General features: G+C 34.5%; 1 protein-coding gene across 1 annotated transcript; it reads right to left on the reverse strand.

Moving 5' to 3' along the window:
- Window positions 1–1817: 1817 nt before the first annotated feature.
- Window positions 1818–15593, reverse strand: LOC125419777 (uncharacterized). The gene is made up of 4 exons (XM_048466261.2): window positions 14979–15593; window positions 14372–14812; window positions 14099–14272; window positions 1818–2150 (listed from the first exon to the last, which is right to left on the reverse strand). The coding sequence occupies exons 1-4, from the start codon at window positions 15591–15593 to the stop codon at window positions 1818–1820; spliced, it is 1563 nt and encodes a 520-aa protein (XP_048322218.2).
- Window positions 15594–16059: the final 466 nt, after the last annotated feature.

The raw sequence follows: 16059 nt of genomic DNA on the forward strand, positions 1-16059 counted from the left end.
GGAATAGAGCTGTTGAATCTCTCCTATGAGGGATTCTAGTTGCTTTTCCACTCCTGCCAAGTGTTTAATGCCGAAAGTCATTAGAAGCACTAGAATTGCCTTTATTGAAGCAAGCCATTGGAGAATCCAAAATAATGCTCTAATATCAATTGAAGTAGGAAGTAAAAAAGGAATAGCACTTGAATTTCAACAATTTAGGTTAGGAAAGAAGAATCGAACTCTCAATTAGTCCAATTCATAGAAAACAGAAGCTGATAGAGCTTATAACAAGTGAAAATGGTAGAAAGTTCAACACTACCTCAAGCTTAAGGACAAAAAGGTTTTACATAAACTTTTGAAAGACAAAAAGAACTGTTCTAAACAACGGTTACTGAGTTGCACAAGTAGCAAGACTTAACCAATCAGAAAGAAAATTAACAACATAGATGCGTGACATGGCATGAGAAACGGTAAAAATTATAGACACGCAGCTATAGTCCTTTTTATTTACCAAGCATTCGAAACGATCACTAACAAAACAAATTAATCAAAATAAAGAAAAGACACATGGCCCAATGACATCCAAACTAGTCCAACGGTAACTCATTGAACCCTAAACCCCCTAAATTGAGGAAGATAATAGACCAAAGCTTGAGTTGCAAAGGAATTCTTTATGCTTGTAGGATTTTTTTGATGATGGCACTCATCATTTACATACTCAAGGTCAAAATTTCTTCATATTTCGTCTAATTAATCGAAGTCAATGAACAAGTACAATGAGGGTAATCAATCCAATCTATAAAGAAAATGATTTAGGAAGCATATGCAGCACAGTTTTTATATAATAAAGGGGTATCATCAGGGCCAAACCTTTGAGGAAAGTGGGTGCTAATTATGTCAAAGTGGTACACATGGCTATTGTCAAAAGCAGCATACAAATCTCGTTCTTCAAAGGGATTTCGTTAAGGACCAAAAGGATTACAGTAAGTGATGCAAGGAATGAGGTGCTGTTACATATTAGAAAACAACCATAGTTGTATTCAATGCTATGGGCTAACGCTAAGGTTCTAGCATAACATATATCACCTACATCATCATACTCTCTGTTGCCGCCACAATCAAATCCATCGATGGTGGCGTTTATGTTTTGCTGCCACACGCCACCTGGCAGGTTGATTGCCATATGGAATGTCATCGTTGCAATCACGGTAGCCACCACCATGATTGATCTTTCCAGCTAATCACCTTTGTATTGTATCAAGTGCCTAATAATCCATCTGAGCAGCCAATGGCTTGCTTTTGCTAGTATTTCTTAGGAAACAGATCATCATGATGACCAACATTAGATACTAGCACTGTTGGTGGGAGACTAATATTGCCTTTGTTATTGCTTTGTTCTCTGAGTTCCGTATGATGATCCATAAAGGTACTTTGTATTAATTTTGAGGCTTCTAAAGTCTTTTGGAAAGTGCTGGAGCATGTTGAAGGCTTTCATACCGCTATTGTTCAAGGTGTCTACTCCAGCTTTTACTCCAGTTATATAGAAACCAAGTATATTATGGTCTGCGGCACATAGTTGCAACATTTTATAATCCAAATATGTGATAAACTAAGGCTTAAAATAAATCAACAACACGTTGTTAGTAACTAGCTACTTAAATATTGAATTTTTATTAGAAAAAGAAAAAACAAATTAAATGAACAATTTCATATTTCTTTTCAAGTATTCACGATGTTTATATATATATGTATAAGGTAAATATAAATATTTATTCATGCATCAATTTGGTTTAGCATCACAGCTAGATGCAAAATGGTATTCCCGCAGTTCAGATCTTTCATGTTGAGGAACTCCCGATTCCCATAACTAACCGATTCCGCAAAGCAATTTTGTAATGGTTATATCGAACACACAAGTGCAGAACTGTCTCTCCTTCATCAAGCTTCTCAAAAACAGACTCGGGCTGCGCGTTAATAAGGAGTTTAATGCCATCGACATGCCCTCTCATGGCTGCGTAATGAAGGGCTATTCGCTCCTCTTGATCTCTAAGCAAGCATATAGACTTGGACTCATTTTCTTGCAACAATACTTGGACTAACTCAGCGTGCCCTGCAGCTGAAGCCAAGTGAAGAGGAGAGCGTTTGAGGGAGTTCAAGAGCAAGTTTGGGGGCTTGGAAGTTATAAGAAAGAAGTGCTTTACAGAAATCAAGGTGGCCTAGCAGAGCTACTATGTGCAGGGGAGTTTCAGAGAATTTGGTCAATGAAATCTTAGAAAGAATTAAAGGGTCGTCGTGGATCAGTGAATTTAAAGCGGATACAGATCGTTCCATTGATGCCTCATAAAGCCTTGTTCCCTTACAATCCATCAAATGCAAATGTTAACAAAGAGTTGCGAATGCCGAAGGAAAGTTGAAGAGAATGAAACAAGAGAGGAAGGAGAAAGACAATTTTCTTTGAGTCTGTACTTCCATCAACTATTTGTTTATTTATTTTAATTAGAGTGAGAACAGTATTCTAACCTAAAACAAAGTGGTCAATTTTACTAGCTATATAGTCTATTTTATTTTTGCACATAAATTACATATTCTCTTGAAAAAATGAAAAATACTCTGGGTGATCAGCACGTCGGAATCCATATGAGTGCTATTCGATTAGCTTGTGGAGTTGGATTTCCTATACAAGATTATAATTTTAACAAAGTTAAAAACTAATTCGAATCTTGATAATTAATATATAAATAAAATTGATTCAATTAATAAATTATTTATTTTTATAATTTATAATATGATAGTATAAATGAGGAAAGAAATCATTATAAATAATAAAAAAAATAATTGATACATAAATATGGATAGTCATCGATGATGACAGATTTCTTATTTCCGGAATTTAATGACTTAGCATCTATACAATTATTGTTATGGTAGTTGACTTGGTCAAGATTAATTTATTAATTAGTTTCTATCCGGTACAGTCCTTTTTTTTTTTTTTAATTTTTGATTTTAGCTGAAATGGTCCAGTTCTTTCCTTTCTCCCTGTATATTTTGTACTCTTGAAGTACATGGTCAGTTACTGCGCCAGCATAAACATCGGTGATCTCTTGCATTTTTATTTTATTTTTGGGAAATTGAGAAAGTTGCACCACAAAATTTGTAAGGATTTGGACATTACACTTCATTTTTTTTCTTTTTTTGCTTTTTTCCTGGTAGTTTGCATCCAAATTCATATTTTTCTTGCACGTTGGTCCGATCGTTAAAAGTCAAACGGATTTAATCACGTGTAAATAACGTGAGTTGAAACCAAGGGTAGATAACGTCATTTTGCCCTCCCCCCTCCTATTTTCTCATTCAACCTCACAGCCAGCCATCAGCACAAAATCAAAAATTCGAATTCTCACCCTACAGCTTGATGAACATCATGTTAGAAATTTTATGGATCTAAATATACATAATAAATTCCATAAATCATAAATTACTAACCTTCAAACACAGCCATTGATAAATTAGATCTTTAATCCTGCAAAATAGAAACAACGTAAAGTAGTGCCTATGGACACACTACTCTCAGATTTCTGAAAACCCTAATCTCCAAATACTGTATGGTATTCTTAATGTCTGCTTGCCCTAGACCCTTTAAATAGTTTCTACAAGTCAGACTTATCCATTAATTTTGACACATATAAAATAATAATAATTTGATAATATGGATAAGTCAATAGGCTTATAAAGAGAGTGGGTCCTCCAGTCCAATGGGCCAACTGGAGTCTTATAGAGAGTGTGTGACCAAGGACCCTACTACAAAATAATAAAATAAGCCAGTCCCATTAGTGGCATAAATAGGCCCTGTAAGTGAGTAATTGATTATGCCAAATCTACAAATATTAATTTATTTAACATTCTCCCACTTGGACTGTATAATCATCATCATATAAAATTCAAACTCACTTACTGTATAATCTCCCAAACCATAATGTCATTTCATCCAAATATATAGTATACCGACAGGGCACAACAATATACTAGACTAGGTAGTAGAGATTCTCTCAGTAAATCTCCCAAAACATTATACCATTTCAACTTAGTACTTTGCATGCCATAAACTCAGTCTAGGTAGTAAAGATTTACCTAACCATGTACAATCCCCCAACACACAAAACCATTTCATTCAAGCGCATTGCGTATCGACAGGATACAACAATATACCCAAACTGAGTAGTAGAGATTCACCATGGCACCTGTGGATCAACATACACATATACATAGACTAATAGTCTCAACAGGCCTGTAAATACAAGGAGCAATAATATGTGTAATAAATCATCTCATTAATAAATAATGATCCACATACATCAATGTATTAAAATATTCAAAGAAATAAATAATACTCAACATGGATATTACTACAGAAAACATAACAAACTCCCACTGACCCACAGCAGTCTCAATTGCCTAACAATCCCATACGGGATACATGCTCCTCAAATATGCCTACAGGTAAAGCCTTGGTCAGTGGATCTGCTACCATGCTATAAGTCGGCGTGTGAACAACAGTAATGAGGCCTTCTTCAACTTTCTCCTTTATCACAAAATATTTCACATCAATATACTTCGCACCAGGAGTACCTTTTAAATTATTGGAAAAAGACACCGCTGCAGTATTATCACAATACATCATAATAGGCCTCTCAATGGAGTCAACTACTCCTAAATCACGGATAAAATTTCGTAGCCAAACTGCATGATGGGTAGCCTTATAACACGCCACATATTCTGCCTCCATAGTCGAGGATGCTGTCACTGACTGCTTGGCACTCCGCCAAGACACAGCACCTCCTGCCATGATAAATATATAACCAGTGGTAAATTTCTTATCATCTTATAACCCAATACTTCAAGAGAGTTGGTGCGACGATATGTCAACATATGATCTTTAGTACCCTGAAGATACCTAAAGACCTTTTTAACTGCTTGGTAATGAATAGGACCAGGATTGCTCATAAATCTACCAAGCACACCCACAGCAAAAGCTATATCAGGCCGTGTACAAATTTGAGCATACATCAAACTATCCACTGCTGAAGAATAGCGAACATTCTTCATTGCCATCCTTTCTCCATCATTCTTGGGACACTGATCTTTAGAAAACTTTTCACCTTTCGTAACCGGTACACTTCCAGGAGAACAATTATGCATATCAAATCTCTTAAGGATTCTATCAATATAAGCTCTCTGAGACAATTGCAACACATAATTAGTCATATCTCGAACAATCTTGATGTCCAAAACAAAAGAAGCCTCACCAAGATCTTTCATATCAAAATGGTTGCACAACATCTGCTTTGTCTCAGCTAATAGGTCAGTGTCATTAGTAGCCAAAAGTATGTCATCAATATACAACACCAGAAATATAAAATTACTCCCACTGACCTTCATATATATGCATCTATCAACAACCTTCTTCTTAAAGTCATTTTTGGTGACAACCTCATCAAACTTAAGATACCATTGTCTTGAAGCTTGCTTAAGACCATAAATAGATTTCTTAAGCTTACAAACCAAATTACCATTCCCTGTTTGTTGGAAACCAACTGGTTGAACCATATATACATCCTCATATAAATCACCATTCAGAAAAGCAGTCTTGACATCCATCTGATGCAACTCCAAGTCATAATGCGCCACAATCACCATAATGATTCTAAAAGAATCCTTTGTGGATATAGGAGAGAAAGTCTCTGTATAATCAATTCCTTCCTTCTGGCTAAACCCTTTAGCTACATGTCTAGCCTTATACCTCTCCACTTGACCATTGAAGTCATTTTTAGTCTTAAAGACCCATTTACACCCAATAGACTTGCTACCCTCTAGTAACTCAACCAAATCCCAAACTCCATTTGATGCCATGGATTTCATTTCATCTTCCATTGCATCCAACCATAAATTTGAGTTTGAACTGCTTATGGCCTCCTCATAAATGACTGGATCTAAATCATCACTTATGTCAAACTCATGCTCCTGCAAGTAAACCTCATTGTCATCAGGAATAGCTGATCTCCTAGTCCTTTGTGACCTCCTCAAAGGTACATCAGCATCTGCAATAGCTGGAATATCCCGCTCTTCAACAACGAGTTCATTCTAACCAACTACTGGTTCGTCAACTACTGGATCAACAATATCTCTATCAGGAACAACTATACTGGGAATGAAAACACTTTCTTCTCTAAATTGAGGCACCCTTGTTCCATTATTATCATCAAATCCAAAATCATCTTCAAAATAAATGGCCCTGTCTGATTCCATGATCCTGGTGGTGTGAGAAGGACAAAAGAATCTTGAACCCCTAGATCCTATACAATAGCCAACAAAATATCCACTAATGGTTTTAGGATCCAACTTCTTAATTTGGGGATTATAAATCCTTACTTCAGCTTTGCAACCCCATATTTGAAAATGGTGCAAATTAGGCTTTCTTCCTTACCACAACTTAAAAGGTGTCTTCGGAACGGACTTACTTGGAACTTGATTCAAAATATAAGCCGCCGTCCTTAAAGCCTCTCCCCACAAATAAGCTGGCAAACTAAAATTTACCAACATAGACCGCACCATATCCAACAAAGTCTTATTCCTTCTCTCAGCTATGCCATTTTGCTGAGGTGTACCAAGCATCGTATATTGCGCATCAATGCCACACTCACGCAAATAAATAGCAAAAGACCCTGGGTTCCTTCCAGTCTCATCATATCTACCATAAAACTCACCACCTCTATCAGACCTTACAGCTTTTATTTTCTTATTCTTTTGAAGCTTCATCTTTACCTTAAACTCTTTAAAGGCAACTAAAGAATCTGACTTCTCACGAATAAGCTCAACATGTCCATAACGAGAGTAATCATCAATGAAGGTAATAAAATATCTATAACCACCCAAAGCAGTTGGTGTAAAAGGTCCACATATGTTAGTGTGGATTAACTCCAAAACATCTCTACACCTAGCTAACTTATCCTTTCTTACCTTGGCAGTTAACTTCCCTTTCACACATTCAATACAAGTCAACAGATCAGAGAAATCAAGATTAGGAAGTATCCCATCCTTCACTAACCTTTCCATTCTGTGCCTAGAAATATGTCCCAAACGTTTATGCCATAACATTGAGGAATTGTCATTAACTCTTGGGCGTTTGGAAGCAACAATAGGAGCAATAACAGAATTAACAGAGAAATTGAGACCATTATTAAATAAATCAAGCTTATATAAATTGCCACATAAAGTTTCAAAACCAACAACTTTACCATTCTTAAATAATTCAACTTTGTTATTTCCAAATAAAAAACTATAACCTTGACTATCCAAAACAGAAATAGATAACAAGTTTCTTCTTATTGAAGGTACATAAGAAACTTCTTGCAACTCCAAAGCATATCCAGTAGCAAGCTTCAACTTGATTGCTCCCACAATGTTCACCTTCACTCTTGAGCTATCTCCCATATAAATATGCTGCTCAAGATTGGTTGGGCCCCTTCGGCTTATCATCCCCTGCAATGAATTAGTAACATGAATTGTTGCTCCAGTATCTAACCACCAAGAATTTATATGCACATCGATAATATTGGTCTCAATCATTAAAATATTACCTTTCTTCTTTTGCTTTCCCTTTAAGGTCCAACAGTCTATCTTCTTGTGTTCAACTTTATTACAGTATCCACACCTTCCATTGAAGTACTCTTTCCTTTCTCTAATATGAAAAACACCATCCCTCGGCCCTTTAGGCTTCATACCAGAAAACTTCTTCCTATTGGGGTTAAAACCCTGCCCAGGGTTGAAACCTTGTCCTGGCTTGAATCCTTGTCCCTTCTTTTGGAAAAACTTCTTGGACTTATTTACCTGATGTGAAACCATAGCAACAGACCTAGACTTACTTAATTTAATATCATCCTCTTCCTTGACAAGGATAGCAGTCAATTCCTCCAAGTTACAACCTTCTTTCTTAGTATTCAAACTCAACCTTATATTATCAAACTGTGATGGAAGACTCCTCATTATAGAATAGGTCAAGAACTCCTCGTTAAGAACTCCTCTCCAATGTCCATCTTAAGGTCTTTCAGCTTATTATAATAAGAGTAAAGTAGCATAATATGACCCCTTACTCCTTTAATACCATCATACTTGGTATTATTTAATAGGTCCAAATAATGATGCTTCTCATTCATATCAAACTTGATAAACTTCTTTCCTATCTCCTCAAGAAGTCCCTTTGCAGTATCCACTTTAGGAATACTAGCATATATGGCCTTATCCATGTAATTCTCCATCATCATCATACAATACTTATTAGAGTGCTTCCAATCCTCATAAAGTTTCTTAGCTGCTGTAGCACTTTCATCAGTTGGTATCTCTGGTGGATCTATCTCCAAAGCCAAATCCAATTTCATGAAGATCAAATTCATAACTAAGGTTTTCTTCCATTTCTGATAATTTGTCCCATCCAATTTCATCATGGCAGTCATGGGCGGAAGGTTTGGGGTGCTATTAGCTATAAAAATAGTAAACAACAAGACATTCAAAAAATTTAAGACAATTCAATTACTATTTTCCAGCCCCTCAACACAAAAACACAAACATAAATATCGCTTAGGGTCTTTGTAGCACTAAAGATACCATTACGTGGGTCAGGGACAGTCAACCAAATAACCACAATCAAATGCATTGAACTGAATCACCGACAGGGCAACTCAGAACCTGCAATACATGGCATTTAATTAACTTCCACTGCCATTCCAGGAGTCATACAAAGCAACTAAAACTACCGTCAGGGTAGCCTAGTTACCCGTATAGATCCTAGTTAATAAGTGGGAGAATAATAACATATTGGCAATTTCATGATATAGGTAAATAAAAGATAACCCATCCACTATGCCAACACACATTACATTGGTACACATAATGTAGACAAAATAAGTCTCACGACAGGTGAGTACCTAAAATCCCACACTATTATACCAACTAGGCACAAAGCCTCTTTGGGTAAGCTCACACAATCCAATTTTCCAATCACAAATATTTAATTTAATTTAATAAAATTGGAATGTGATAATTAAACAAATAAATAAATAAATTGAACAATTGAATCATTAAATTAATTAATAAATAAACAACAAATAAATCAATAATAAAAAATAAAATATAAAAAAAAATAAAAGAGAATAAAAATAAATAAGTTTTTTTTTTTTTTTGTAATTTAGGTTGCTGATGTCAGCAAAAGGGATGTTGACGTTAGCGTCTTCTCCACTGAGCCGGGTTGCACTTCCTGGTTAACGGGTCGCACGACCCGCTTCCCCAACCCAGCCGGAAAACAACAAAAATGCCCACCGTTTTCTTCAATTCCGGTGTCTATAGATTCCTTTCAGTGTGGAAAATATTATTCATGGATCAATTTGGCCTAAATACCCAAAAATTTTAACACCCAATCATAATGAAATTCGACCGCCGAAGTCCATTTTTTTTTTTAAACCCAAATTAACTCAAAAATATTCCATTTGATCCAGAAAAGAAATTCCACAAAGAACCCAGGTCACAATTCGAACTAAAAACAAAAAATTCACATAATTTGCACAAACTCAATATAAACTCGATATTGCGCAAGAGAAAAGAAATTAATCAATAAAATTCAAAATTAAAATTTGGATCTCCAGACAATCAATAGCCGCAAACACAAATGAATATCACATATTGGATTTCAAGAAACATGTATGTAATAATAGAATCACGAGGACAAGAGAATAATTATAAAATAAATATCATGTCATCAATATACACGATCATAGTTCAGTGGCTGCATATCAATATAACAACAAATTTCAACAAAATTTATTATGCATATTAACCATCTGCTCTGATACCAATTGTTAGAAATTTTATGGATCTAAATATATATAATAAATTCCATAAATCATAAATTATTAACCTCCAAACGCAGCTATTGATAAATTAGATCTTTAATCCTGCAAAATAGAAACAACGTAAAGTAGTGCCTATGGACACACTACTCTCAAACCACTCTCAGATTTTTGAAAACCCTAATCTCCAAATACTGTATGGTATTCTTAATGTCTGCTTGCCCTAGACCCTTTAAATAGTCTCTGCAAGTCTGACTTATCCATTAATTTTGATACATATAAAATAATAATAATTCGATAATATAATTATACTAGAAAAAATATGGATAAGTCAATAGGTTTATAAAAAGAGTTGATCCTCCAGTCCAATGGGTCAACTGGAGTCTTATAGAGAGTATATGATTAAGAGCCCTACTACAAAATAATAAAATAAATCAGTCCCCTGTAAGTGAGTAATTGATTATGCCAAGTCTACAAATATTAATTTATTCAACACATCATAGTCCCTCTATGCATTTATGCGGCCATTTGCAAGCATCAAGGTCAGCTATTGAAGCTTCTGGGGAGTCAAGTAGAGTGGTAAGTTTCTGCAATGCTTCCGATGCTGATTTTTGATTGCGAGCACTAGATTTGGCCAACAATGGATCAGTTTGCAAAGAACAAAACTTTTAATTGCAGCAATGGCAATGTGTTCAAGTGGAAGCATTTGTGGAAATTGTTGGCAAAGATGTTTGGGTTGGAAAGCATGAGTACAAGCACCTCATTCCATCCAAAGTACAAAATCAAACTCGTAGCTCTGAATCTTCTTTTGCTTCTTCTTCCTCATGCTTCTCGATTATCCACCATATTCCTAAGCTAGAAATTTTTTTTTAAATTAAAAAATAATGAAATAGAAAAGGGTACTAATTAGTACTTAATAATTACAATTATAACATTGGCTTGCGCGATTCAAAATCAAAAAATATGAGTACAGGCACAACCAAGCAAACATGAAGAAATTTACTACTTTTTTTTTTTTTTTCTTTTTGTTCCCTCTCTTCTCGCTGAAAACAACTTCTATACGGTAGAGAGAGAGAGAGAGAGAGAGAGAGATCCAAAACTCAACAGAAAGAGGAATTTCGTTCTCAGAGACAAGCATGGCTTTCAAAAGATGAAAAGAAAATTTAAAAAAAAAAAAAGGTCAAACCCTCATTAAAACATTACTACTGCCCTTGATGACGATGGAGTAATTTGTCGGCGAAATTTACCTGATAGTGGACAGGAGCTCATCATAGCCATCTGTAGACAAAGCGGATTGAGTAAAAACCTTAACTTCTGGGTTTCAGTCTTAGATGCAAAGATAATCCCAAGCTAGCTTAGGAATGATGGCAATCTAGAGGAAGAAGAGGTTAAGAGATTTATGATTTAGTGCTGATGGGCCGGAAGATGTAAAGGCTGAGTTTTTATTATTATTATTATTATTATTATTATTTATTTTTTTTTGGGATAAAAACATGGCCAAAGGTTGAATGAGCAAATGGGAGAGGAGGTGCAAAATGACATTATCTACCCCTGGCTTGGACTCACATGATTGGCACGTGATCAAATCTGTTTGACTTTAAACATATGAAGCAACGGTGCAAAAAAAATATGAGTTTGGGTTGCAAACTGTGGGAAAACAAATTTTTAGGATGCGATATGCCGATCTCCATAAAGTTTGGGATGCAACCTTATCAATTTCCCTTCGTATTTTTTTATGAAATATTCTGTTTGATAAATGTAGATTTTCTAAATTTAATAATGTCTAACCAGTGGAGAAAAATCAGGATTTTTCAAATTTTGATTAGTGTTAAAAAATTTAGTTGATTAGAATTTTAAATAGCCAAATCACCCAAATCAAAATAGGAAAATAATTGTATCGACAAATAAATATTAAATTGGGGAAAAATTTGTTTTTGTGTTAAATATTGAAAAAAAATTAAACGATTAAATTGAAGAAAAAATTAAATAGAGAAATTCTTACTCGGCAAAATAGGAAGAAGAATTTCTGCACATTTAGGTGGGGAAAAATTTTTAATGAACGGAATTTTTAAGTGGAAAACGGAAAAAAAAAATATATATATATATATCCTAACCAATTAGTTTTTGCCATTTGTTGAAATTTTAATAGAGGGACTTTGTAGAAAAAGATGATTTAGAGACCACCTGATTTTTCTCCCAAACACCAGCGCGAATTTCATTGGTCAATCGTTTGAAAAAATATAACTAATTTGCAGTGCAACTTTAGGTTATTGAAATTAGTAAAAAGAATTGTTTATTATTCTATGTTCTATTAATCTTATTTGTTGCTCTGGTTTCCCCAAAAAAAATAGAAAAAAAAAAAAGCAAAAAAATGGAAATATCTTTTTTCTTTTCTTCTTTTAAAAAATTTCTGTGGATCTAAACAAGCTTCAGGTTCATTGTTTGACTCTTTTATAATTTGGTTAATCATAAAATTAGGAGTTTGAAATTATATATGGTAGTCGACTTAGTCAATCTGTACAAAGTAATCAGTATGTGAGCATTGATAGTTTGAATTTTTTATGGCAGTTGACTTAGTCAATCGATTAGTTTCTATTCAGTTTCTTCGGTTCTTCCTATTATGTTATCGTCAATTTCTTCTTGCTGCATGATCAATGGAAGTTTTCCGCGCGTTCGTTATGGATGAGTAAAAACCAATCCATACCATTCAAACCATGCAAACCGAACTAAATCGAACTAATTGATTGAATTTGGATTGATTTTTCTTACATTAATTGATTTGGTTTAGTTATAAATTTTAAAGAAACTCAATGACTTAATTTGGGTTGTAAGTTAAAAAGTCTTTTTTTTTAACAATCCAATTCAAATCAAATTAAATTAGTTGCACAGCAAGAGCAGAACATTTACCTATAACATTTACTTATTACAACTTATTATTATATATATTTATATTAGCTTGAATTTAATATATAAAGTTTTAAATATTCAATTGTAAGATGTAATGTAAAAATGTAAAAAGTCATTAGAAGATTTAAGTATGAAACTACTTTAATTATTTAAGCCTAAAAATCTATGCTAATAACATTTTATAGTTTAAACTCAGTATTTTATAAATACAAACCAAGATTTAAGCCGACAACCCAATCTAAATTAAACCCAGTTAATTTGGTTTGTTTTGATTTTTTTTTGGTTGGATTGACATTAGAACGTAATTCATTGTTCGATTTTTTTTTAAAATATTATTATTATTATTTTTTTTTTTACCAAACACCTTACCAATCTGGACTGTATTTATCCCTATATATGCATATCATCACTCATCTCTCGCTTTCTATAATTGTTTGACTAACTAAGTTAGTTTTTCTAAATTTAATGATTGATCATTTGATGATAAGATAATTAAATTTGCAAGTGCGATTTAATTATGATTGATTATTGAATCTAGGTTAATATTAATTATTTATTCTGTTTTGTACTAATATTAGTATTATGTGGTGCTATAGTACCATGAAAAAGATTAATATGATTTCAACAGATCCTTTGAAGAACATGTCCGAAGATAATTAATTGATGCGGAGAAAGTTAAACCATATAATTAGGGATAAACAAAGGTCAGAAGACTAGTTACCATATCCCGTTATAATTTATATATAATTAAAAAATATTCTGAGAAAACACAGTCGAAGTATAAACATTTGTTCTCAATACCAAATTTTATAATAGTTAAGTTGATTACATGGAGAGAATAAAAGTGTTAGCTAGCCAGGCTGAAAATCAATTAAAAACTATTTATCGCAACTGGTTTAACAAAATTAAGGGCTGGCAACAAAACATATATAGCATTATTAACTTCACCTTAGCTACTCTGTTTAATTAACATGTATGCACGTAATAAAACAGATTAATTATTAGAACTGTAAATGTCTTGACAAGGTGACACATAGGCGACGCTGAGACTGCATGCGTTTAATTTGATACCGCGTGTGATAATAAAATCAAACATGTGCAGCAGTAGTAGCAGCAGCAGCAGCAGTATTAGTAACATAGTATTTGTGATATGCGGAAGTAGTACGTCTGGGCACCATCCATGTCCATCGAATACAAGATTTGAGCTTGCGTCGCAACTTCTTCACAGCCCAAAAGACAAAGCGTATTGTATGGAGCAGGATGACGAGCCCAATTATTCCAATCCAGGTGTAAAATAGACGTTTATAGATCCTCATTACCTCTTTGTCAATAGTCAAAGTTGTCACCATGTACATTCCCTCCATGAAGGTAAGTGCCATGAACGTCAGATCTCCAACAATGGCTAAATTCAAAAGCCACATAAAAGGCCTGTACTTTAGAGAAATCCGGTAAGAAGCAAAAACATGATGCTGAGCGATGCGAGGAAAGCGATGCTATTATAAGCCAAAAATAACCTAAAAGTGTCTTCCCAGATATAAGCTAATACAGCAGTTCCAGCAATACAAGTAGAATCTCCGCCGCCTCCACAATACTCGGCGTAAATGGGTGGTGTTGGTATCTTGCTGCCAGACACCACCAGGCGGGTTAACTGCAGTTTGGAACGTCATAGTTGCGATCACAGTAGCCATGATCATGAGCGCTCTACTTCTATCTTTTATCCAATCAACATCGTACTTACGGATGTACCTATGCCATTTGCTCCACCAACTTGTGCTAATTGTTGTTGCAGCTGATGACTCCTTTGATTTCTTACCCTTTATATTTATTGATGATGATAACGATGCAGGTACAAGATTATTATGATCATGTATTTGTGTTTGGAGACCCAGTTCATCCTGAAGAATATTTAGGATTTTGATGCTTTTGAAGTCTTTTGGAAGTTGTTCTATCGTTCCAAAGGCTGTAAACCCGCTCTTGTTCAAGCTACTCGCTCCCTTTTTCACTTCAGGTATGGAAACCAAGTATTTTATTGTCTGCACACAACAATCATGCCATTAATATTTTATTTACGGACCAGGATCAATCAAATTCTAAAGGACCTTAACTTCCTAATTAATTAACTTTAAACCAACGTGTGCATCCTTATCAAATTTAATGATACAAAGTTCGCGAATATTTGTATATTCGGTTTTAACGTACCTCGATTTGCTTTAGCATCACAGCTGAGTGCAAAATGGTGTTGCCAAAATTTTCATCGTGGGAATTGAGGAACTCGTTATTTTCATAACCTACAGATTCAACCAACACCTGTAGAGCCTCCAGTTGGTCATATTGAACACATAAGTGTAAAACCGTTTCTCCTTCATTAAGCTTCTCAAAAACTGACTCAGGTTGCGAGTCGATGAGAAGTTTAATAACTTCAACACGTCCTCTCATGGCTGCATAATGGAGAGGAATTTTTCCATCCCTATCTCTACGTAAGCACATGTCCTCGTTTTCTTGGAGCAGCGCTCGGACAATGTCTGTGTGGTCTTCAGCAGAAGCCAAATGAAGGGGTGCCCGTTTGAGCAAGTCCAACTCAGCACCAAGTTTCGGTCCTTGGGGTTTGAGAGAAAGAAGTTTTTTGGTGAAATTAAGGTGGCCAAGCAAAGTTGATATGTGAAGAGGAGTTTCAGTGTAACGGGTAAGTGATATCTTATTGAGAATTGAACGATCTTTTTGGAACAACGAATCCAAGATGTTTGTAGATCCTTCCATGGAAGCCTCGTATAGTCTTATCATTGTTTCATCGTCATCATGACTTGTTATATCCATTGTTTTTTTTGTACAAAAACTTACTGCAATAATGGAAGGCTTCGTCCAATTAGCTCTTAAATTCTGCTTCATCAACAAAAACAGGAAAAGAAATCATGTTAGAGATGACTCTTACTATTATAATTTTAGCATTGTCTTCATATAATATGAAGTAAAAACTAAGCTGAAAATAGGACGTCAAGGAAGTTGAGTATTTCTAATCTATATTAATTTCTACAATTTTGATTTGTTATATATAGATATATAAGAAAAATTCTATGATCAACGTCAATCACCATGGTGTGGGTGTTACATATTTTGTCCGTCTATCCACATGTGGTAGGGTATTTAAAAAAATGCAGAAAAAATCCAGAATATCTACACCTTAACAAAAATGGTGAGGGCCCAATTTATAGATGCCCATTATAGAACCTCTCTCTCTCTCTCTCTCTCTCTCTATATATATATATATGTATACATATCTATA

Source organism: Ziziphus jujuba, chromosome 1 (assembly GCF_031755915.1).
Source record: "Ziziphus jujuba cultivar Dongzao chromosome 1, ASM3175591v1".
NCBI classification, from domain to species: Eukaryota; Viridiplantae; Streptophyta; class Magnoliopsida; order Rosales; family Rhamnaceae; genus Ziziphus; species Ziziphus jujuba.